General features: G+C 39.7%; 3 protein-coding genes across 3 annotated transcripts in view; 1 reads left to right on the top strand and 2 right to left on the bottom strand.

Annotated features, from left to right (window-relative positions):
• LOC117304641 overlaps positions 1-6,469 on the top strand; it is a 45,072-nt gene extending 38,603 nt beyond the window's left edge. The window contains exons 25-29 of the mRNA XM_033789199.1: positions 1,054-1,222; positions 1,710-1,772; positions 1,901-2,018; positions 2,682-2,746; positions 4,365-6,469. Coding sequence (XP_033645090.1) covers positions 1,054-1,222; positions 1,710-1,772; positions 1,901-2,018; positions 2,682-2,746; positions 4,365-4,439 — 490 coding nt within the window. The 3' untranslated portion in view covers positions 4,440-6,469. The remainder of the gene's footprint in view (positions 1-1,053; positions 1,223-1,709; positions 1,773-1,900; positions 2,019-2,681; positions 2,747-4,364) is intronic.
• A 23-nt stretch (positions 6,470-6,492) lies between these two features.
• LOC117304642 (fatty acid hydroxylase domain-containing protein 2-like) lies at positions 6,493-14,565 on the bottom strand. Its single transcript, XM_033789200.1, has 6 exons — positions 13,968-14,565; positions 12,022-12,226; positions 11,127-11,248; positions 10,400-10,605; positions 8,996-9,268; positions 6,493-6,668 (listed from the first exon to the last, which is right to left on the bottom strand). The coding sequence occupies exons 1-6, from the start codon at positions 14,163-14,165 to the stop codon at positions 6,518-6,520; spliced, it is 1,155 nt and encodes a 384-aa protein (XP_033645091.1). The 5' UTR covers positions 14,166-14,565; the 3' UTR covers positions 6,493-6,517.
• A 1,793-nt stretch (positions 14,566-16,358) lies between these two features.
• Positions 16,359-23,787, bottom strand: LOC117304643 (fatty acid hydroxylase domain-containing protein 2-like). Its single transcript, XM_033789201.1, has 6 exons — positions 23,701-23,787; positions 20,150-20,354; positions 19,303-19,424; positions 18,193-18,398; positions 17,367-17,639; positions 16,359-16,589 (listed from the first exon to the last, which is right to left on the bottom strand). Exons 1-6 carry the CDS (start codon positions 23,734-23,736, stop codon positions 16,436-16,438), a joined length of 996 nt encoding a protein of 331 aa, XP_033645092.1. The 5' UTR covers positions 23,737-23,787; the 3' UTR covers positions 16,359-16,435.
• Positions 23,788-24,998: the final 1,211 nt, after the last annotated feature.

Raw genomic sequence — 24,998 nt, 5'->3', positions numbered from 1 at the left:
ACTTAGACATACACACAGGCATAGTATACAACACACTGGAATTAACACAGAGGTTTAAAAGCACACTATACGGCTTTCTTAATATTATTGCATGAGGTATGTCACAATGCCAATCCAAAACGAGGTGATGGGCGCAGCCACTGCAAGTGTTGATGGGGAGCGTGCGCCCATAGCCTCATTTTGGGTACGAATTATAACGTCATGCATAAATATTGAGAGAGGCGTATATAGGCCTAACAACTCTCAGCCTTACAACATACTGGGTTCAAAGGCAGTGGACACTATTGGTAATTACTAACAATAGTTATTAGCATAACAACTAAGTACTTATTAATTTTGGTTTTTACCCATACACCGATGTGTGTTAGCACTGTATACTCAGTACTTTCCCGAGTCCTGTGAAAAAATATCACAGGCATGTTACTCGGGTGGGATTCAAACCCACGACCCTTGCATTTCTAGAGCAGTGTCTTACCAACTAGACTACCGAGGTTGCCCGGCAGCTAGAGGCAGTTCGAATCCTATGTTTTGGCAGCGGGTACCGCAACGCTATAATATATGTTAAATCTAAGTACTTGGTAACCAGCAATGGGGAGCTGTTGAAAGTATAAAACATTGTGAGAAAACGGCTACCTCTGAAGAAACGTATAGTTTTCGATAAAGAAGTTATTTTTCACTCGCAACTTCGACGACTAATTTAGTTTAAATTTTCACAGGTTTGTTATTATGTGCGTATGTTGAGATACAACAAATGAGAAGACTTGACAATTACCAAAGGGTGTTCAGTTCTTTACAAAATCAGAAGCCATTGATAGATTTCCGGTAATTATTATACATTTGACAGCTTTTTGCGACGAGCTAGGGCGGTAAATTGTTTCTGATGTAACTTTTAAACCGTGCTGCAAGATCTTGACAAATTATTTCTTCATTCGTTGTGTAAGCTAGAATACCGACTGTAAAAGTGACATTGTTGTCTTCAAGTAGACCTATAGTCCTGTACTCGTTAACTTATTAAAAATACTGAATTATTTCTGTCTTTACTTGTCCATTTAGAGCCGGTATCAAGGGTGCCGTTGTGTTACTCCCAATCCTGGGCCTAACTTGGGTCTTTGGACTACTGGCTGTAAACAGCGCCACCATCGTGTTCCAGTATCTCTTCACCATCTTTAACTCGTTCCAAGGGCTCTTCATATTTCTGATTCATTGCGTCTTCAATTCGGAGGTACGGTATACATGTAAATAGGTTTACTAAATCCTCATAAACATAGTTGCTGCAGTTGTTTTTTGCGTTGTTGCTGTTGTTGTTGAGCCAAATACGCAGCATCCAGTAATAGTTCAGCATGCCACTGGTTCGTTTTTGTTTAGTTTTTTTTTTAGAACCAACCATACTCAAAAAGAGATTTCCACAATTTTTTTTTTACCGCAAACCTCTCTTCTTTTTTTTAATAGTTGGCGTATAGGATTTCTTTGAAAACAGAACATTGATGTTGTGTAGTATCATACACAAAATATTATGTCATCTTATCTGGATGTATATGATTGTATGGTTTTCCGCTTATGTTCCTTTATCAAGAACATAAATGTTTTAAAACAACCTAGAATTTAACCTATAGTCTACATCTTTGCCTGGCTTTGTAATAAAATCAGTAGAATGAATCTATGTTTGAAATTGGGCCATCTTAATTCTTGTTTTTTTCTGATATTTTAAGGTCAAAGCAGCGTTGAAGCGCAAGAGAGAGAAGCGTAAACTCAACAATGAGAGAAACACAATGGTAAGATTTAAAAATGCACTGTTTCATGGAGATAAGTAAACCCATCTCAACACAGAGCTAACTTTATAGGAATTTCACTTATAAGCAATTTGGTAGTAACTTGTTTTATTATTCCAACGTCACTATAGGAAAACTCTATGACGTTTGTGTATTCATCCAAGAAGTCAACTGATACACAGAACACACCCAACACTAGTAGACGCAATCTGCACCGAGAAACTACAGACACAACATCTCTCAGCTCAGGTATCAATTAATGTACACGTAAAGGGTCTAACTCAGCGATTGTGGCTGTTGTTGGCCATAGACCTTAGGGCAAATACTGGGGCGCGTGCGTAAAGCTTGGAAAAAGGTGCATTGTGGTCTAGCTGGTGATCAAATTTGATCCATATATACACCACAATGCACCTCATTCAACAGTCTGCGCTTGCGCAATGGTATTTGCGAAAAGGTCAATGGGGCAAATAGTGTATCGTCTTAAACTACAACGCCCTCTACAGATGAATCATATTTACTGTTTAGACTTAAAGGACGACTACCGGATTAAAAATTCCTGTACCGTGTCTTAAAAGCTTGCAGTGAACGTTTGTTATTTTCAAAGGGCAGTAAAAAAAACAAAAAACATTTATGACCCAACTTGTATACTGTATGAAATTACAAACCTGTAAAAGTTTTTGAAAGCTGTTCGTGGTTATCGGAGTCGCAACAAAATAATGAAGAAATTAAAACCCATTATGTTTCCACCGTCTTCAAACATAAGAAGTGAGCTAGATCCTAGTATTTTTCAAGCAAAATATTTGTTTTCCAATCAACTTTTCGATATGTGCAAATCTGTGCACATTGTATGTTCAATCTTACCAATGTCGTTCATCCCGTCTTAAGTATCTCATCTATTAATTCATTCCATAGGATTATCCAGCAGACCAGGTAGTGGAACATCCCTGTTTGTAGTCACCCCAACACACAAACACAAGGTACACGTTTTATATGAATCAATAGTGTAAATTATTATATAGTCAACACAGAGTAACCATACACCCCTTGTAAATGATATTTCAAAACAAAAGTTGTAATATTTAATAATTCTTGAGAAAGGAAGTTACAAAAATATATGTTTACAAAACAGAACCTAGATATGAATTACCTACATCAACATTTAATACAACTCACGCCCGACTGGAACATCCCCACACCATAAAATATTCGATATTGGTAACCAAGAACCCGAAGTTTTGACTCTGATTAAGCTTAAAAAATAAGTAGGATTTGAAACTTTGCATGGTGGAAACACGATACGGAAAGGTTTTGCGGTAACACAATGTAATGACTATTTGGGGTGGTTCTACAAGAAGATATACCAGTGGAGCACCAAACCATTTAAATTCAAGCTAATACAAAGGTTTGTTTTCGTTTTTACCAATGGACAAAATATGTGTTAAGCAATGTACAATCAGTACTTTCCCGGTTTCTGAGAAAAACCCCTCTATTTTACTTGGGTGGGATTCGAACTACGACCTTTGCCATTCTAGAGACAATGTCTTAAAGGAACACGTTGCCTTGGATCGGTCGAGTTGGTCTTTGAAAAGTGTTCTTTATAACCGTTTGTTATAAAATGCATATGGGTAGAAAGATGTTGTAAAAGTAGAATACAATGATCTACACAAATATGTCTCGAAATTGCGTGGTTTTCTTTTTACCTCGTCAACTAACACGGTCGGCCATTTATGGGAGTCAAATTTTTGACTCCCATAAAAAAAAATGGCCGACCGTGTTAGTTCGCGACGTAAAAGAAAAAAACGCGCAATTTTGAGTGATACTTGTGTGGATCATTAATTCTACTTTTCAAACATCTTTCTAAATAACCATATGCATTTCATAACAAACGGTTTCAAACGCTTTTTATAGACCAACTCGTCCGATCCAAGGCAACGTGTTCCTTTAAGACTAGATCACCGAGATTGCCCGGTAGCTAGAGGAACTTCCAATCCTATAACCCCATGTTTATACTCGGGTAAAGCCAATATACAGTGGTTAACAAAAAATTGTTGAATGGGTGAAAACAAAAACAATTATTCTTTATCACCGAATGCAAGTTTAACATTTGTAAAAAATACTTAAGGGTATTAACGTCTCAATGTTTTGTTCAACATCAAATACTAATGTGATTATGTATATTTGGTTTGCGGTAACACCATGTGTGTATCTACTTGCCAGGTAGAGTTGTTCTTAGGGAACTGTCTTGCTTTATTCTACTGCCGTGGAGTAGATAATCGGAGGTTCGGGAGACTTCTTAGTTCTGAAAAGAACTGTCCTGCTTTTTAACTATTACCAGGGCGGATGGTATAGAAATTAGACTGGACTACTACTTTGGCTTATAGGATCGTAATTAACTGTACTGCCGCGGAGTCAGTTCTGAAATTGGTCTCAACGTTTCGACTAGCTTGCTCTAGTCATCGTCATTATTACTCGATTTCTTTGATATCTAAAACCAAAAACAACACCCTAAATCCCCGGTGCAAATTTTACATGGTTAAAAGTAATAAAGGGTATAATTGGACAGGCTTGATATCTCTGCTGTTATTTGTTTAACAGAATCGTCCACATAGCGGCAATGTTGCACCGATGGTAATTACCGAGGCTGATGACGAAGCACTTTTGTACCTCTAAGTACATCACACGTCCATCACACATTGTTCTGGTAAGCAAAACCTGCAACAGAGTTTTCCCCAGGAAGCTTTATGTGCTATGAAAAACGAAAGCTTGTAAATAGTTTCGCAAAATATGTAATCTTCTTTGGCTAAATCACAATAGACACCTTGCAATGGCCGCCATCTTTGATGAAACGTGCACGCGTGAACGTCTTTCATTGGTTGAGAGTATTGCGTAACGCGTGCACTTTCCCATTGTTTTACATCAAAGATGGCGGTCTATGACGTCATGTGCAATCCATTATATGCAGTTCGCCTAATAGGGGACTTTTGGGACACTTGGTAGCAGCAGACTTACCAGGTAAAATCCATTGCTCTTAGTAATGTGCGCATGCTCAGAACTACGTAAACAATGACAATTTACCTGGTAAGTCTGCTGCCACCTAGCGTTCCAAAGTCTCATATTCTCAAGGATGTACAACCATTCTTTGCTGTTTTAGCATTTAGCTGGTGATGTTAAAGAAGGTTTCTTAACATCACCTTACGGAGCTATTTACATTGAAAACATAAAGGATTCTTTATAGGCATTGCACAGTTATAAATATTACATAAAGGCTTGAATTAAACATGCTTGTTGACAACAAATACAAATGTGTATTTCACAATATTCTATATGATATAGAGGTGCTCCAATGTCAAATTCAGTTTTGTGGGCACTCATTTTTCAAAAGATAAGGTTCTGATGACATTTTGGAACAAAGATAAAAATCTCAAACCTTACGTTTACCTATAGTGTAAATTGCTGTCATTTAAATTTGTATACTCTCTCCCACAGCAAAATTTGAATTCAATGCATTGATATAAACAACAACTGGGTCTGTGTATACATTCCACAGAGGATTGTGTGCATCTGTCTGTGACATGGTCAAATCCGACGCATTTTTGATTGAACTGAAAATGCCCTACACAAAAATGTACCCGACGTCATTGAATGTTTATAAAATATGCACTGAAATTGCACCAGATACGACGGCATTTTACACCTAGTCCCAATTTCATGGAGCTGCTTAGCACACATATTTGCTTAGCGTGAAATTTATTCCCTAATAAAAACAGCCGTACCTACAAATTTTTCATTTGCTGCATATTGCTTGTTACCGGTATTTAGCAATAGTTTGCTTATCCTTAAAATCACGTTGAAATTTGGTTGGTAATCCTGTTTTTATCGAGGAAGAAATTTCATGCTAAGCAAATTTGTGTGCTTAGCAGCTCTATGAAATTGGGCCCTGTTTAGCATGAGAGTGAATATAGACTTGCAACTTCTCTACTTTCATAATGACCTTATCCTTTTGAAATAATTGCATCGCAAACTGGTTTTTATCTTTAATACAGGCCCTCTTTAAGTGCAATTGTACAGTATAAGATACATTAAAGTACGTAATCTATAGTATATTATATAATATAAGTAGGTTTGTTTCTTAATATCCAGTTAAACATCTAATTGAATTCTTAATCTATTTTTTAAATTTGTAAAGATAGTAAAATAACTTGATTGCAACATCACTTAGGTTTTATTTCTACCTCTTAGACTGCAACAAATATATTTACTAGATTTGTACAGGTATTTAAAATGCGTGGAATACCACATTGCTTGCGAAGTAATGGTTCAAAATATTATAATAGAGGATCACTGGTTTAAATCCATTAACGAGAATTATATTCAATGTACATAAAATATTATACATCTTTAATAGCAATGGTTTTTGTCTGCACTGATCTATTGTTCCATCAAAAGAGTTGCTTATTGAAATGGCGCCTAGCAGTGCACACATTTCAGCCACACAGAGTTCCTGACTCTTCAGCACTCTGTAATCTTTGGTCAAAACAATGCGGACATGCACACCACAATCAAATTGTATACAGTAGAAAAATTAACGCTTATAAATTCGACCTTTAATAGTTGCCAACTCTTTTGACAAAAGTAACCTTTAGTTTTGTGAAAGTTCAACTATTCTTACTTAGTATAAAAATCGTATATCTCTCCTTGAATTGTGGCAATGTCATTTCAACTATTCTTCGTTCAGTTGTCATGTCCATTTACTTGCCACCTGGTGTTTTCGTCATTTCACGTTTTGGCGCGAACGATGTAAAGACGCCGTGGTTTTTAAACTGTTGAGACTGTCGAAACAGAGTGTCAGTCCCGTGGAGGCGGTCTAGAATCCCCAATGCTCCGAAATTGTTGACAAACCTTGTGTGGGAAGAATGATCGAATGTTGTAGTTAAATGTTTGGCTTGTTCTTTGATAGTTAGGCCTAAAATGCCAGAAAACTTTGTTTTAGCTTACTGTGATAAATTTACATTTGCTATTTGGTTTCAATCACGATTCTTCGCAATGTCACTTTTAACGAACTAAACTGCCTTAATTATTTAAAGGCAGTGGACACTATTAGTAATTACTCAAAATTAGCATAAAACCTTCCCTGGTAACGAGTAATGGGGAGAGGTTGGTAGTATAAAACATTGTTAGAAACGGCTCCCTCTGAAGTAACGTAGTTTTTGAGAAAGAAGTAATTTTTCACCAATTTCATTTCGGGACCTCAAATTTAGAATTTTGAGGTCTCGAAATCAAGCAACTGAAAGCACACAACTTCGTGTGACAAGGGTGTTTCTTTCTTTCATTATTATCTCACAAATTCGACGACCAAGTGAGCTCAAATATTCACAGGTTGGAATTTTTTGCATATTGTTGAGATACACCAAGTGAGAAGACTTGTCTTTGACAATTACCAATAATGTCCAGTGTCTTTAACGAACTAAACTGCCTAAAGTAGTTAACCAAAATAATCACAAGTGTGTATTAAAATTCAACACATGACAATAAACACACTAAAACGTAGGCCTTTATCATTTGACATCAGTATAAAGCCTGCATGTCCATTCACATGTTGAAAAACGTTTGGCTGGTTTTAGGTTTTTCTAAAAATTACACCCATTTGGAAACTGCAAACGTAATGATAGCAAAGTGATATCCGTTTTTTGTTTACTTATACAGTTTCTTTTGGATCGACATTTGCAAACATATAACCGCAATGCGATGTATATACATTTGATTGTAATTATAGTAACTGTATTATATATTCTTGCTTGTGTATTCGACATAATGATGGGCATTTCTCGCAAACGAACGGGTATATGATAAAACAAGTTAGTGTTGATAACAACGCATTGATTATGATTATGAAACATATAGACAATTATCAAATCTGTACAGTTCTGGGCTCGATATGTTGCATATATGCAAATAGCTAGGCCACCCCTATATTGTGTATTGGGGTTTGGGGGGAATCTCGGGAATCCTTCAAAGGATTGGGGGGAGGGGTTACTTATTTAGAAGATGAGGAGAGTGTGTTAGTAGGAACATTTTAGGGACACCCTCTAACACATATCGGCAATGGTAATATTTCAACTTACAGGTTTTTGAAAACTGGTCAAGTAAGTAATGGGTAATTTCTTATAAGAGATGTTAAAATTTGCATAGGGGAAAACGAATATAAAAGTTTTACTGTATACTCGGTACTTTCCCGGGTCTTGTGAAAAAATATCACAGGCATAGTGCTTGGGTGGGATTCGAAAACACGACCCTAGCAATTCTAGAGCAGTTTCGGGAAAGTATTGAGTATACAGTGCTAACACACATACTTCAAATATAGTTAAGGTATAGTACAAATGTAAATGTTTATTTATTAAAGACAAAGTATACCTTTGCCTTTCGATTGTTTTAACATATATATTAATGTAGATATAGGCCCTACATTAAACCATTTAGACAATTTCATTTCAAGAGATGGTAGCGTTGTTAATCGCCGCGGATCGGGAGTGGTTATGTCCATGCAGGAAAAATAATCCATACTATTTGGAATACACAACATATGAGAAACAATTCATGCAGGAAACGTTTCTCAGATTGAAATGGTTTTGAATCCCTTTCTCTAAACCCCCGTTCCTTATAAGGGAAACGTTTCTCATAATGTTTAACATTATCACCAGCTGCAGTACTTCATGGAGGGTTTGGTACCTTTTGCAGATCAAGTCTTTTGACCATGACTTAAATCCGTAATCAATGCGACTGAAGATGTATATTTACCTGTAGAAGTTCCAGCAGCCGTCGATTTCACAAAATCTAAGACTAATCTTAGGACTTAGGACGAGTCCCAACCCTGCACTGTAGCATGCAGACCTTAAGATTAATCCTACTCGTCCTAACTCGAGATAAGACGAGTCCTAACTCTTTGTGAAATCGACAGCAGCTTCATTAGTCGTCAAGTTTTTTAGAAAAAGGTGAACGTCACAGAACATAATGTTTCAAGAGAGTCGCGTAAATATTGTAGTGCTAAATTAATTTTCGTGAAATTGTTTAACTCATTTCTCAAAATTCAGCACCTCATCAGCGAGTTTAAATGGGAAGCTACATACCATCATTATCTTTAAATTAATTGTCATTAATATTTTGAGTGATCGGGAGGTTTTGTGACTTTATAAAAAGCAAACTATTGATTAACATGTATATCAACTTACTTGAGATGGTGAAAATCATGCGCTTCATTGGACGGCATGAACGGTAGATGATAACCACTATGAGCTAGAAGGCTAGAAAACATCCCCAGTGCAAACCACACCCACAGCGTCATGATGTGGGATCCCACAATGAGTGGCCCAGCGACCATTGGAGTCAGGTTACCAACCACGTGCTCGAAGGGATGGACGTCAAAGTTGGACACTGCAAACGGGGACGTGTACTCGTGGTGCCGTTTATGGACGTTCTTGTAAAACCATCCGTGGTGCAGTAAACTGAAAACATGATATCATCTAATTTTAACTCTGATATTGTAGATAATGTGTTAATAAAACTCCTAAAACAATATAACAAAATAAACATGTGCGGATTTGACTTATTAAAATTGCATACTCTCTTTTGATATTTGACCGTTCTCGCTTCTAACCTTTTGTAAAAAGGCTCCGCATTGCATGTAGATGTACACCATCTGGCAATTATCATCGCACATCCAACACAAGCGTTTACATAAGTTTGTGATCGGAGGTGAGCACAGTTCTGTAAATTTTATTATGCAGAAACCGGAACCTTAGGACAAGTTTAGTTTTCTAGTTTTCTACGTTATATTGTTGAATCGATTTTACTTTCATAGTTCACTGTGAATTTTTCAAATTTCAAATCCTGACTTGCCTCACATTTGATGGAGAAAGACATGCTCTTAAAGAAACCGAACAAGATAAAGAGGGCGACAAAACAGAAGATAGAGAGATGAACATAGTAGCCTACATGAAGGTGCACTGCTTAGCAAGATATTGCAGGATAGAGAGATACGGAGAATGGAGAAAATTGAGAAATGGAAAAACTGAGAAAAGGCTTTCCTCCTGCAGTTGAGTGACAAGAAAGAGGAAGAGATGCTCTCAACGTGTGCAAATTAACGCGAACGTGAGAAAAGTTCGTTGCTTCCTGGACGCCGTCTCTTTTGCCGAGAACAACTGCCACAGAAACCAATCAGTGTTCCATTGGACTGCCTCGAAAGCAAACCTTCGTTGTATAAACAAGATTCATCGGGAGAGGCATGCCACAAACCTGGAGCTCTACGGAGGACTACCGTGAGATGGCACCGAGATTATGACAAGAAGGCTGCGATTACCGGGTCACTGTCTCAGACATGATGAGCTGGCAGTGAGCAAGCTTGTGCTTTGGGCCCCTACTCAAGGTCACTGTTCCCGAGGTAGACCACAAACCACCTATGTGAACACGTTGTGCCAGGACTGTGGCCTGAGACTGGAGGAGCTGCGACAATGGAGGACCAACGTATTTGGAGGGCCATCATCCGATGCTCCGTATCAACTGAATGAAAAAAAATGAAGCATGATTTCTATTTCCCCTTCCAGCCCCTCAAATCTCCCAAATTCTTATCATCTTACCGATGCGAATAGTAGAACCCAACCTCTTGAGCAGCTAGCGATGCCAACATCTCTAGACACACCCAATGGAAAGCGGGTAACGTTAGCGATGTACTACATCCACGTAGTTGTAACAGCCATCCCAACACTAGGCTGTATGGTACCCCGACTACAGTCATGTTGTATAGTGTACCATAGCAGGCGCGTCTCAGAATAACTGGATCTACCTGGTAAAAGGATAAGAGTGTATAGGATTTGAAACTTTGCATGGTGCAAGTATAAGAGAGGCTTGCGGTAGCACCATGTGAATATCTCTTTGGAGTTGTGTTGGTTCTGAATAGAACCGGTTGTTAACGACTCGACGTTTCGATCAGTTTGCTCCGATCGTCTTCTGGAGAATGTTAGATAAGAGTGTTTATTAGTGAACGATAAACGTAAATACATTTTCCTCAGACTCAAAATATTTGTGAAGGAATTGTTAGTGACTCCATGCAGGCGAAGCCTTCATCATGTGTTTAGCTGATCTACATTGATCGTCTGTTGTTTAAGGGACGCTCTATATCTGTGCTTTCGAAATGTTTGCTTGATTCGTTTGAACCATAGAGCTATATATATTTCTTGACTTAATTGTGTTTACTTATAAGTGATTATACAATACCTCAGAATATCCTATTGGCCTATTACACAAATTTTTTTAGTGTATAGTCGAGCACACCTTGTCAAAATTGTGATATAACACTGCACTTACGGGTATGTGTCTGTCCTGTTGTATCTTGTATTTCCGAATCCAGTATGGCCTCCCAGTTGCGTCAACGAATGTTATACAGGAAACAAGCAACCAATAAACCAATGATGACGTCAGAAATGTCCCTGTGCATTTACACAAATATAAACTCCATGAGCAGAGTAGATCATAGATCTTTAAAAAAAAAACTGTTTTCTTTCATTCTTTTTTAATAAAAACGGTGAGGTTGAAAGTAAATGCCTTTTTAGGCTCTGTAAATCCGTATGTGTCCGTCATTTTGCAGTGCGCAATGCGTACAAAAGACACGTGAATACACACGAAAAGCAAGGTGCATAACTCGTGGAAATTTTACATGTCCAGGACCCCCGGGTCATGTTTAAAAATATTATGTCAATTTTTTTTTTTAAATTCGCGGGACATTCATGCTGCACAATGTGCATACCTATCCTTCAGCACATGCACGCTCGCTTACGCACATTATGTCGGACGGTTTGGCATGCAGCCCCGGACACGATTGCATATGCAAAAGTGTCCGGAGCGGACAGTATTGCTTAGCGGACACAATTGCATCCGACACCGGCAAGCAGTTACGGTACATGCTAGGAAACGTACTCGTTATAAATTGAGCCCTGCTCAAACGCTGCTCGTACTCAGCCAAGGGGTTATAGATACCTCCGAAAGATGTTTTGACAATAATTGCTCACGTTATGAACAGGTATACGGACGTGATGTAAACCCTCAACAAGTGAGGCAGTGCAAACACAAGTGTGTCATACCATGTCATACCTATGGATAGCACCCTGTAAACCATTACAGGAGTAGGTCACGTAATTCAAACATAGTGCACATACCTTGCAGAAAAACCCACTACTATTTAATAGTTTAAACATCAAAATACCTATCGATGCCATCATGAATTCGTTGCCGCCAAACAAGTTGTAGATGATTGCGTACAAGCTGGTCCAGAAGTTGCCACTGACGAGTAGAAACTGTTGAAGCAGCCACATCAGGGGATTCCAAGCAGCGAATAAAACTGCCACAACACAGGGCGTTATAACAACCAGGTTCTTTGTACTGATTCCCTTGATACCGCCATCCTTGCTCTATGAAAGTAAAACATTGTTATTCTTTAAGGGAAGGGATACACGTTCGGTAATTCCTCAAAACTGACTTGGTAACATAGCATTGGAGAGCTGTTGATATTATAAAACATTATGGGAAACGACTCCCTCTGAAGTAACGTAGTTTTTGAGACAGAGGTAATTTCTCACTAAAATATTAAAAGACTTCTAGCTAGAAGTCTTTTATTTATATCTGAAAGCACACAAATTCGTCCAACAAGGGTGTTTTTTCTTTCACCATTTTCTCCAAACTTCGATGACCAATTGAGCTCAAATTTTCAAAGGTTTGTTATTTTATGCATATGTTTAGATACACCAAGTGAAAAGACTGGTCTTTGAAAATTAGAAAAAGTGTCCACTGCCTTTAAGGATTTTATATATAATTTTTAAATCAACTTTAAGTTGAACGAAGAACAAATGACTTGATGAGCGGGACTTAAACCAACGACCTCCGGAGCTACCTAGCCCTGATGTCTTCCTTTTTTGTTAACTGTTCGGGTGCCAGTCAGAAGGCATTGCGACAATTTCACTGCTATATTATAGCCAGGGATTACACCCAAGTCTGCTCAGATGATCGATTCCGTCAAAGGAACTCGGCAAACTCCCGTTTGGTGCGTTCGGTTAGCTTCCCTGGGTCGATCCCGATCTACCCCAGTACTTTCGAATAGCCTTGACGTCATTCCAGGGGCTCACCCGGGTCAGCCCCCAAGTGCCCTGCTTGTGGAGTGGGTCACTTGGGGCTGGCCCCAGGTGCATGACGTCACGTGATCCTTCGATTAGCTCTTGTCAGAGCGACCGCGGGGTCGACCCAGGGAAGCTAATCGAACGCACCCATAATAAATGCTAGGCTGGCAACAGCCAAGTTCTCCAGTTTACAGAGAGAGGCGGTTTTCTACATTTAGAATCTGACAATCCTTATATTGAAATCAAGTTCCCTTTTGTTAACGGCGCTGCCGCCTTGAACTCTTTCCGGACAAACTTTAAATATGATAAACATAATGTCGGCCTACATGTACTTCATGTAGGCCTATTGCAGATTTGTTGTATTAGTGCATGTGTAACCGGGTGAGGTATACAATATCAGTCACAAGAACTTTACTTCGAACCTGCAGTTTTTATATGTTCTTGGTTGCTTATGGAATAAAAATAATACAGAATTGGAGACCCACACCCCGCCCAAAATGCGACTGAAGATAATCGTACATTTTGGCCCAAGCCTATAGACCTTAATCATTGTGCAGCCATCTTGATTTTTTTCCCATTGATTTCAATGTAACCAGACCGAGGCTGGAAGAAATAATAGTCTGGTTCCTATTTGCAAAATGATTATTAGCATTCATTATTGTTATTCGATACAGGGAACTTGACCAAGATGGAAACGGCATGATAAAGGTCTATACACTGTATATGCTCTGACAGTCTTCTTTCAAACACGTTGCCACCACTTTACTGGGCAGTTGCTTGCCACTTCTGCCATAATAGTATTTTTATTTGTGATTATTAACCATGAACCTTTACAGCTGGGTCCGCAGTCAACTCGATGCAAGTCTGCTCGGTCTGAAATCAACTCGGCCAACGACAAATAGACAATTTTTGAATAAATAAATTTGTTAGGCCTAGTTGCCTTAGGACCAGTCCAGGAATCGACCGGGGATCCAAGAGGTGAGGCAAGGGAAGAAACCCCACAGACACTCCCAAGATTCTAAAAGAAAGGTTGACTTACCTTCAGCAAGTTGTTGTTTTCCGAATCGGCAGCCATTGGATCCTTGTGAAACTGAAACACTTTTGAGTCAGTGCAAACAGTATGGATATTCAACCAGATATTTTCATGAGAGCCATGCATTAGAGCTTGCATGAAAATGGTGTTGTAATCTTTACCTACAGTTCTATGACCTGCACGATCCCACGGTTCATAGAACATGAAAGCCTGAATATTTTTGAAGTTGAAAGACCTTTTATCTGTGCCTGCGCGACCACGGTGGTTTATTTACAACCACCATGCTGTGACACACACACACCACGGAGCTATCTCCATGCACACACCCACTCAATCAACATGGCTATGAGGAAGTACAATGCTTCAAATCATCAGCTGAGCCACGTAAGTTGCTTGAAGAGAGTTGTTATAATAAGTTTGTATGCCCATGGTTTGACACTGAAGGATATTAGACTTTTCTCAAGGCCTTCGTTGCTTGGACAGCTTCACAGAGCCGCTATCCTAAGCGGCTGGAAGGGGAGACCACGCACCGAGTGCACTACTTGCGAGAGTGGTCTCCCCTTCCAATCGCTTTGGATTGCAGCTCTACGAAGCTGTGCAAGTCACGAAGGGCCTTGGCAAAAGGCTAGGTCAAGGTCGACATTATACCCAATTGCAAAGAGGAACTTGAATTTATTAAAGGTACAGCCCGTGGTATCGAAACCCATATAGGCCTACTGAATCCAGGTCGGGAGAAACATTTATTATCAACTCAGAAAAAAAAAGACTTGCAAGACCTTGAAAGACACAGTCGGCTCAGAGCGTAGAAAGGACTTATAAACACCTAAGTTCATTGGTGTTTGGATGACCCATCAAACTCAGTAAACTTCCTTAAAGGGATATAAACGCCAAGCTGTGCAACAGCCTATCTCTCTTTTCGAGTCCATGCTTATCCTACTTTGGCTTATCATGATAATGAATTGCACAAACCAAAAAGTTATAAAGACGCCAATATTTATTCTCTGATAGTTACTGTAGAAAAACACAATCGGCTCAGAGCAGAAAAGACTTATATATTTCTGCGCCGAGCCGACGAACAAAAATATTGACGTCGATATTCCATTGACTGCATTTTGTCCCATGTTGGCATGTGACGAAGTGTACCTCAGTATATACGGGACAACTCTTTTTAAAAAGGGCGGTCCCCAGCCGTGACAGTTACTTTACCATTGCTTCGTCCTTCGGATGGGACGTAAAGCCGTTGGTCCCATGTGTTGTGTAACACATGTAAAATAACCCAGTGCACTTAATCGAAAAGAGAAGGGTTTGCCCCGGTGTTCCTGGCTGTGGCTGCTGAATGCACCATTCAAACCTTGTAAACCCTTATTAGGTGCTGAATAATTGGGTCTCAGAATCCATCACTGCAATCACTGTATAAACTCAGCGCCTTGAGTACCTTGTTTGGTAGATACGTGCGCTATATAAGACTTCGATATTATCATTATTATTATTACGCGACGGGGGAAGTTGTAATTTTTGTACACTCAATGTTTTAACGATAAAGAACAGTAAGATAACAAGTCTTGCATTATGATACGGCCAATGATAGTTTAATGAAAAGATAACGAAACAAAAGATACCATCACATTTTATCTGCCTATCACCTCGTCGTTTTGGTGAAACTTGTATTCCATGCATACAAGATGTAAAAATGCAAATTTACTAAATCAATCAAAATGGTCATTAAAGGGCGCCAAAATCAAAAGTTTGCTCTAAGGCGCGGAAGTATAGGAGTTTCTTGCAGGATGTAAGAGCTGGTATTTATAATTTGTACGTGAAGCTCATTCCGCACAGCGATTGATCTCTCTCTGGTTTCTTTGAAGGCATTTTGGTAATTACTCAAAATAATTATTAGCATAAAAACTTACTTGGTAACGAGCAATGGAGAGCTGACGAGGGTATAAAACATTGTGATGAACGTAGCTTTTGAGAAAGAAGTAACTCACTCACTGAAATAATATTTGAATTGAACTTTACACCTCAGCTGAGGTCTCTACTCTACTTGTGACAAAGGTGTTTTTCTTCCATTATTCCCTCGCAACTGGGAAGACCAATTGAGTCCAAATTTTCACAGGTTTTTTATTTGATGCATATGTTGAGATAAATCAAGTGAGAAGACTTGTCTTTGACAATTACCAAAGGGGTCTAGTGCCTTTAAGGTAACAATCTCCTGGACCCAATTCCATGGCTCTGCTTACCGCCGAATTCTGTGCTTACGATCACGATTCCCCGTTTACGTGCAAGCGCCGAATTTCTGCGCTAGCCTTGTAAGCGTAGAATGCATATTAACGTGGAGTACGCACGCGCAGAAGCCAAAATTCGCCGCTAACCTGTGAAATACGCTTGCCGTAAGCACAGAATTCCCTGCTTCCGTAAGCGCCGATTCTGTGCTTACGGTAAGCAGAGCCATGAAATTGGGCCCTGGTGTTTTGAATCTAATTGACGTCCTTAGAATCATTGGCCAATTCGCGAGCAGGTGTCAATCCCAATAAGATACGATGATTTTGGTACTGCTTAGACTGTCGAAACAGAGCGTCCGTCCCGTGGAGGCGATCGAGAATTCCCCATGTACCGAAGTTGTTGACAAACCTAAGTCGAGGGAAAACATTGACATCAATTAGTATTGGGTTGAAAATACACACAATAAAAACTTTTCTGTATCTGGTAGAAAAATGATATTGGTGAATTGTGCTTGCGCTGAATAAGTCCATGAACATGGTATACTGCGTTGATAACACGTGATACATGTATTTGGTGGCACTGTTCATCAGGCAAGGTCAGAACTGTGTATTGGGGGAGTTGCGACATGGAGGAACCAGTTTTCTTTGGTCACGTAGTTGCTGGACGCCATGTTGTTTCCAAATGCAGTACATCATAATTGGCAGATTGGTCTGGCACCCTGCCTTCTCTCATGCGTTTCTTGTGGAACGAAATGGCTTCTAATCGCAAATTGTCGTAACTCCTCTCCCAATATACGGCTCTTGGCAAGGTTTGTCTAAGCCTGAACATCTGGAGTCACACTTCGGAATTACGCCAGAAACCTCCATTGAGCCTACTTCAGGGTCCTTCCAAATAAACCTTTGACTTCGCTTTCTTCTCACATTGAGATTCGCAGTCAAATCTTTTGCGGTAACACCATGTTGTGTGTATCTACTTGCCAGGTAGAGTTTGTTCTAGGAAACTGTCTTTCGTTATTCTACTACCACGGAGTAGATTATTGGATGTTCGGGAGACTTCTCAGTTCTGAAAAGGACTGTCCTGCTTTACACACCCTGGTACATATGGAAAATTGGCTTGGACTACTACTTTAGCTTATAGGATCATGCACGGGTCTCTTGATCAAATTAACGGGCACTTGCAACTTACTTGAGATGGTGGAAATCGTGCGGCTCATTTGACGGCAGGAAGGGCAAGTGATACCCGCTGTGAGCCGAGATGCTGTTGAATAAACCCATGACAAACCACATCCACATTGTGGCGACATGAGAGCCTACAATGATTGGACCAGCCAGCATGGGAGCAAGGTTGCTCACAACGTGTTCCAGGGGGTGGACGTCAAAGTTGGACACTGCAAACGGGGACGTGTACTCGTGGTGCCGTTTATGGATGTTCTTGTAAAACCATCCGTGGTGCAGTAAACTGAAAACAACGATTGTGCGGTTGAAAAAAAGCAAGTCAAACTTTGTTCAGACTTCTGTAACGTTTGTCTTTTCTACCTATTTCATAGATGAGCAATAGCACTTTACAATTTATGCAATGCAAAATAAGCGGGAAACAAGTTGTAAACGGCACTTATATGACATGGTAATTTGGCTGGTAGCTTTTTGTTCGGTTTAACAGAACAAAAAGCTACAAATAAGCTTAATAAGCAAAACATTTTCGTGGCCAGCTATTTTTTTGTGCTTAAGCATCTCTATAAGCCATTTTGAGTTATGGCGGACACAATACAACAACACTGTAGGTTTTGGTAAATAATGTCTGTATATACCCAAACCAGCGCACTCCAGTGTCTACCATAATTATTTCAAACAGGCACCCCGAACAATATTGACAAAATAGGGAGAACGCCAACATACGGCTAGATAGCTCAGTTGGAGCGCCGGCACGTTAATCCGGAGGTCGTTGGTTGGAATTCCAATCTAGTCAAAAAATCGTATTTCAAAGAGCTAATGAAATTAGTCCCACATCTTACCGATGCGAATAGTAGAACCCAATCTCCTGCACTGCGAAGAACACCAACATCTCAAGCAGGACGGTGTGGAACTCAGGCAGGGTCGTCGACGCGCTGCACCCACGGAGCCTGAACAGCCACTCGGTCAAGAAGCAATACGGCAGGCTGATCACGGTGTTGTTGAAGAAGGTTCTCTTGAAGGCTCTTTTGAGTTTGTATGAATCCACCTGAAACAATGGGAAAAAATTACATTGCAAGAAAGAAGTTTCAATAGACCGTTATCACGATGTCGCCATCTTGGTGATGCTCCCTGTTTCCAATAACAGTAATGAATACTAACATTAATTGCACTGCACCAGACTATTATTTCGCAAAGTTTGGTTACAATGAGTTGGAATGGAGTAAAATCAAGATGACCACGCCGTGATAAAGGTCTATAGGCATCCAAGACCAGAATAATGGTAAATTTGATATCGTCTTTTCGAAGATCTCATTACATTATATGGGAGAGCTTGTCCCGGTAAGATACATGTTTTTGAAACTAATGTTTATTATTCTGAAAATATTTCTCAGTAACGGAACCAAGGATGCCTCAAAAGGGAACTTAATCATTGTAGCTTGCAATCCTGAGGCAGTAAACAAGGGTGCTTGCTACGTGGACCAGAAACACCAGGGTTAACCCATACGCGTTCACGATAAGTGTTCTGTGTTCTTTTACTACGAACCCCCCGTACACGGGACCTACGGCCTAGTGTCCCGTCCGAAGGACAGAGCAATAGATAAAGTATCTTGCTCAAGGACACACGTGTCACTACCAGCAGTCAAACCCTCACACTGCTATAGTCAATAACACCAGAGCTTGGGTCTGGTGCTTGTCCCCGTGCCCGAATTTCAGTTCAAACTTCAACAACTCCACTCCTGCCAACACTATGGCCCTTTTCGAAACCACGGCATCGGCTTTGAATTCGACTCATGCTAGCTTGGCCCCGCGGTTGGTTTGACAACTCCGCGTACATTGCCTAATAAAGCGCTCGGGGCTTCAGACGAGAGGACGGAGTCTGAAGTTGAATCCAAAGCCGAAGCCGTGGTTTTCGAAAGGGCCTATGAAACAATTTGTTACAGAAAACGCACTGGTATGTTGTAGTCCGGTTGTATCTTGTACTTATGAATCCAATCTGGCTTCCCCGTTGCATCAACGAATATCATGACAGAGACGAATGACCAGTAGAATATGGACAACGTCATCATAGTCCCTGTAACATTGACAAAGGGTGCGTTCGTTTAGCTTCCCCGGGTCGACCCCGGGGTGTGGCGTTTTTCCCCCCAGGACGAACGTGTGCAGATAATTACCCACGTTCGTCCTGGGAAAAAAAAAACGCCACACACCAGGGTTGACACAGGGAAGCTAAACGAACGCACCCAAAGAAGAAGAAAGGGATAAACACATGGAGATGCCCCTTCACTCCACAATCTCCCCACTGCTCTTCTGGTCGGGAGGGGGGGGGGGGTATACAGGGAGAGTGAGTGTGCCCATAGCAAACTCACACGGATGTTTCAAGCCCCGACCCCTAGACTTGATTCAAGTCCCGTTCTCGTGAGGGAGGTCCTGGAATCAACCCGCCGCCGTCAACATGTAGATATTGTGGTCCCGAGAACAGGTTGGGGAATGCAGAACATTATAAAAAAAAATGGTTTCTGAGATTGGCACGGGGTTGGGACTTGAGTCAAGTCTACCCGACCCCCGGCATTATTGACAACCTCTTGTTCCCGGGTTGATGTGCCAAAAACTCGCTATTCAACACTTTGCAGAGAGATCAATCTCTGTATATTAAATATCTTGGCAAGATAAGGTAACGGCATGTCCGAAAAATCCACAAAAACCAACTTCCGTCGCTCTTTCCTTTTTACAAATTAATACAATGAATACAGGCCTAAAATAACTCGGAACAAAGGCAAAACAACATTGTATTTACGGTACCTAAAGAAACCAATAAGAACTCGTTGCCGCCAAATAGGTTGTAGATACTTTTGTACAGGCTGGTCCAAAAGTTGCCACTGACGAATAGGAACTGCTGAAGCATCCACGTAATGGAGTTTTTGGCGGCAACAAAAAAGATCAAAATACCAGCTGTCATGACAACCATCATTTTGAAACTGCCTGCCATGCTACCGCCATCCTTGCACTGTAAAATCAATATCATAATATTGTATTATCATCATTTTGTTATTTTGTTTGGGTGTGTTTATTTGTTTGTTTGGGTGTCTGTTTGTTTAAGTTTGAAGCTTAAAAACGTTTTAATATAGTCCTCCTATATTTTCCAAATCCAATGTTTGTTTCAAAAAAACAAAGCATCATTGTGCCATTTTTCAGTTGACTTTTCGCACTGTCCTTGCCCACGGGTTTCATTCGGACACCGGAGAATCTTCCCTCAGACATTTTCTACTGTAAGTGCCCCGCCCCCTTTTGAGAACGACCCCTGGTTAAAGGCACTGTACACGTTTGGTAACTGTCAAAGACCAGTGTTCTCACTTGGTGTATCCCATCATTACCATAACATAACAAGCCTGTAAAACATTTGGCTCAATTGGTCATCGAAGTTGCGAGAAAATGATGAAAGAAAAAACACCCTTGTTGGACGAATTTGTGTGCTTTCAGATAGGAATAAAAGACTTCTAGCTAGAACTCTTTTCATATTTTAGTGAGAAATTACCTCTTTCTCAAAAAACTACGTTACTTCAGAGGGAGCCGTTTCTCACAATGTGTTATACTATCAACAGCTCTCCAATGCTCGTTACCAAGTCAATTTTTAAGTTAATTTGTTTGAGTAATTACCAGACGTGTACATTCCCTCCCTTTAAGCTATGTTTTTGTCAATTTATACCTAGAAGTACCGGCAACATGGAAGTGCAGAAGAAAGCCAATAATGCATCTCCCGTATCCCTGCCCGTGTTGTTCAGCCGTGTTTTAGGGTACAACACCGACTTTAATAGGCCCTTTTCGAAACAACTGGATTTGGCTTTGGATTCGGCTTTGGATTCGGCTTTGGATTCGGCTTTGGATTCGGCTTTGGATTCGGCTCAGGCTAGCTTGACACCGCGGTTGTTTTCACAAGTGCGCGTGCTTTGCGAATACGCGCCCAGGGTTTCAGACAAGAGAACGGAGCCTCAAGCGGAATCCAAAGCCGAAGCCGTAGTTTGGAAAAGGGCCATGGTTCAGTCATTTTGGGAAACAAACCCTGATACAAAAACAGTGGAAGTAGGCCTATAATTCGTATTGTACTTCTGTATCTGTGTACAGAGGAAGAGTCCTATATAGGGGTAGCCTATTCCATGCTGTTTTGGGTGCGTCAAACTTTGTCCCGTTTTCTGTTCGAGTGGGTTCAATGTACAAATTTGAGTTGTTTTGTTTTTGGAGCAGTAAACTTTTACTCCGTACCAGTGAGTGCATGGAGTCACGTTCATATTTTGGCATCAACCAAACTTGACATATCACCAAAGTTCGTTTCCTCTACGTGATTAAAGGCTGCCGTTATTAATCTTGCATCGGGGATAAAGAATATCATTCGTTTTTACCCTTACACCGATGTGTATTAAATGCAGTGGACACTATTGGTAATTACTCAAAATAATTATTAGCATAAAACCTTTCTTGGTGACAAGTAATGGGGAGAGTTTGGTGGTATAAAACATTGTGAGAAACAGCGCCCTCTGAAGTGCCATATAGTTTTGGTGAAAGAAGCAATTTTCCAAGAATTTGATTTCGAGACCTCAAGTTCTAAACTTGAGGTCTCGAAATCAACCATCTAAACGCAACCAACTTCGTGTGACAAGGGTGTTTTCCTCTTTCATTATTATCTCGCTACTTTGGTGACCGATTGAGCTCAAATTTTCACAGGTTTGTTATTTTATGCATATGTTGAGATACACCAACTGTGAAGGCTAGTCTTTGACAATTACCAATAGTGTCCACTGGCTGTAAAGGCATGGACACGTTTTGTAATTGTATATTCACACTTGGTGTATCCCACATGCATATAAACAAATCTGTGAAAGTTTTACTCAATTTGTACATCGAAGTTGCAAGAGAAGAATGACCCAAAAACACGTTGTTGCACAAATGTATGTGCTTTCAGATGCCTTTAAAGGACTTAAGGTCAGATTTGAGTGAGAACCTCTGTTCAATACTACGTTTCTTCAGAGCTAAATTTCACAATTATTATGTTGTATACAAAAATAATATCAACAGCTCTCCATTGCTCACTACCAAGTAAATTTTTAAGCTAACAATTATTTTGAGGGTGTGCAGTTTCTTTAAGTGCAGTACTCAGTACTTCCCGAATTCTGTGACAAAAAATCCACTGGCAAATCACTTGGGTGTGATTCGAACCCACGACCTCTGCATTGCTCTGGAGCATGCTGATGTATACAGTGCTTAATCACACATCCGTGTAAGCGTATTCATTGTTGCTTGTCCACGCCCAAGCAAATCCAAAACATTGCGTGCGGTGCAACAGTTGGACATCAGTTAAGATGTTTTCACAAGTTCCTCTTCTCTGTATTAAGGCAGTGGACACTATTGGTCATTACTCAAAATAATTATAAGCATAAAACCTTTTGGTAATGAGTAATGGGGAGAGGTTGATAGTATAAAACATTGTGAGAAACAGCTCCCTCTGAAGTGACGTAGTTTTCGAGAAAAAAAAGTAATTTTCCACAAATTTGATTTCGAGACCTCAAGTTTAGAATTTGAGGTCTCGAAATCAAGCATCAGAAAGCACACAACTTCGTGACACAAGGTGTTTTTTTCTTCTTTCATTATTATCTCGCAAATTCGACGACCGATTGAGCTAAAATTTTCACAGGTTTGTTATTTTATGCATATGTTGAGATACACCAACTGTGAAGACTATAGTCTTTGACAATTACCAACAGTGTCCACTCTCTTTAAGGCAGTGAACACTATTGGTCATTACTCAAAATAATTATAAGCATAAAACCTTTTGGTAATGAGTAATGGGGAGAGGTTGATAATATAAAACATTGTGAGAAACGGCTGCCTCTGAAGTGACGTAGTTTTCGAGAAAGAAGTAATTTTCCGCGAATTAGATTTCAAAACCTCATACTTAGAATTTTGAGGTATCGAAATCAAGCATCTGAAAGCACACGACTTCGTGTGACAAGGGTGCTTTTTCCTTCAATTTTATCTCGCAACTTCGAAAACCGATTGAGCTCAAATTTCCCAGGTTTGTTATTTTATGCATTGTCAAGATACACCAAGTAAGAAGACTAGTCTTTGACAATTACCAATAGTGTCCTGTGTCTTTAAAAAACAACTTATCCGAAACAAACTCAACATCTCCAGCGCACCTCGGAATCCCTTCGTGGAACATTGTCTATAAAGATGGCGCTGTCTTATTGTCAATGCAATTATTGAAATTAAGTTGAAATTAATTTAAAATTAATTGAATAAAGGATCGTTCTTTTGTAGTCAAAGTAAATCAGCTTTCAATAATAAACATACGAACATACCTTTTTCAGAGTATTATCCGTCATGTCCGTTTCCATTGTAGAACTTTTTCCCGCTGGGTCTACGTTTTCGTGTATACGGAGTAGCAGAAGGCTATGTTTCTGTTGCGCACATCGTTTGTTGTTGTTTGTTGTTTTGTTTGGACTATAAACTTTGAACCCTGCTCATCTCGTGACTGCAATGACTAGGCATCATTATCGATTAGGTTTAGGAATGCAGCAACATTATTGAAACATCAAAGGTTAACAGAACTGTTTCTGACATGAAATCGATATTAATATTATTGGTTTATTAAAGGCAGTGGACACTATTGGTAATTACTCAAAATAATGTTTAGCATAAAAACTTACTTGGTAACGAGTAATGGTGAGAGGTTGATAGTATAAAACATCGTGAGAAACGGCTCCCTCTGAAGTAACACAGTATTCGGTAAAGAAGTTATTTTCCACGAATTTGATTTCGATACCTCAGATTTAGAACTTGGGGTCTCGAAATCAAGCATCAGAAAGCACACAACTTCGTGTGGCAAGGGCCGTTTTCCTTTCATTATTATCTCGCAACTTCGATGACCGATTGAGCTGAAATTTTCACAGGTTTGTTATTTTATGCATATGTTGAGATACAGCAAGTGAGAAGACTGGTCTTTGACAATTACCAATAGTGTCCAGGGTCTTTAAAAATTCAAACTTTTTCGCAGCCGAAGAAAATAATTGAGTTAAAAAGATGTACAAGAATTTACAAAATGACAAGAAAAAATTAACAATTTACAAGATATGGCATTTGTTTGGAATAATAATTTATTAAATTAGATAAACCTACAGAATTGTAATAAGTAAGAAAACATAGTTTGATCAATGTTTTGATTTGAAAGCTTGCATGTTAAAAAATATTGTTGTTCTTTCCCTCTGAAATGAATTCCGATTCGAGAAATATCAGAAAACCAACAAAATAAAACGCTACATCTGATTAATTGCAGGGAAACCCTTTTTCTACTGAAATGAAGTCAGATTCGAGAAAGGTGTATCCCAAAACCTAAATCCACAACAGCAGATTTCGAATTTTGCAACCAAAGCAAATGAAAATGTGTGTAGGGCCTATGTGCTGAAGTTCATCTTTCACTATTTTCACCTGTGATCCAAACAACGGACGGATTAAGCTCGAATTTTCGCAGGGTTGTTTTATTTCATAGTTCACACAAAACATGACACTGTCTCTGCGACTACTCGGCTCTATCTACCAAAATAAACAAAATCAGACCAGCATAGGGCCTATACGCGCTCGAATAACATAGTTTTGCACT

The sequence above is a fragment of the Asterias rubens genome, chromosome 21, assembly GCF_902459465.1.
Source record: "Asterias rubens chromosome 21, eAstRub1.3, whole genome shotgun sequence".
NCBI classification, from domain to species: domain Eukaryota; kingdom Metazoa; phylum Echinodermata; class Asteroidea; order Forcipulatida; family Asteriidae; genus Asterias; species Asterias rubens.
The sequence above is the reverse complement of the archived record's forward strand: the minus strand, read 5'-3'. Positions and strand labels throughout refer to the sequence as shown.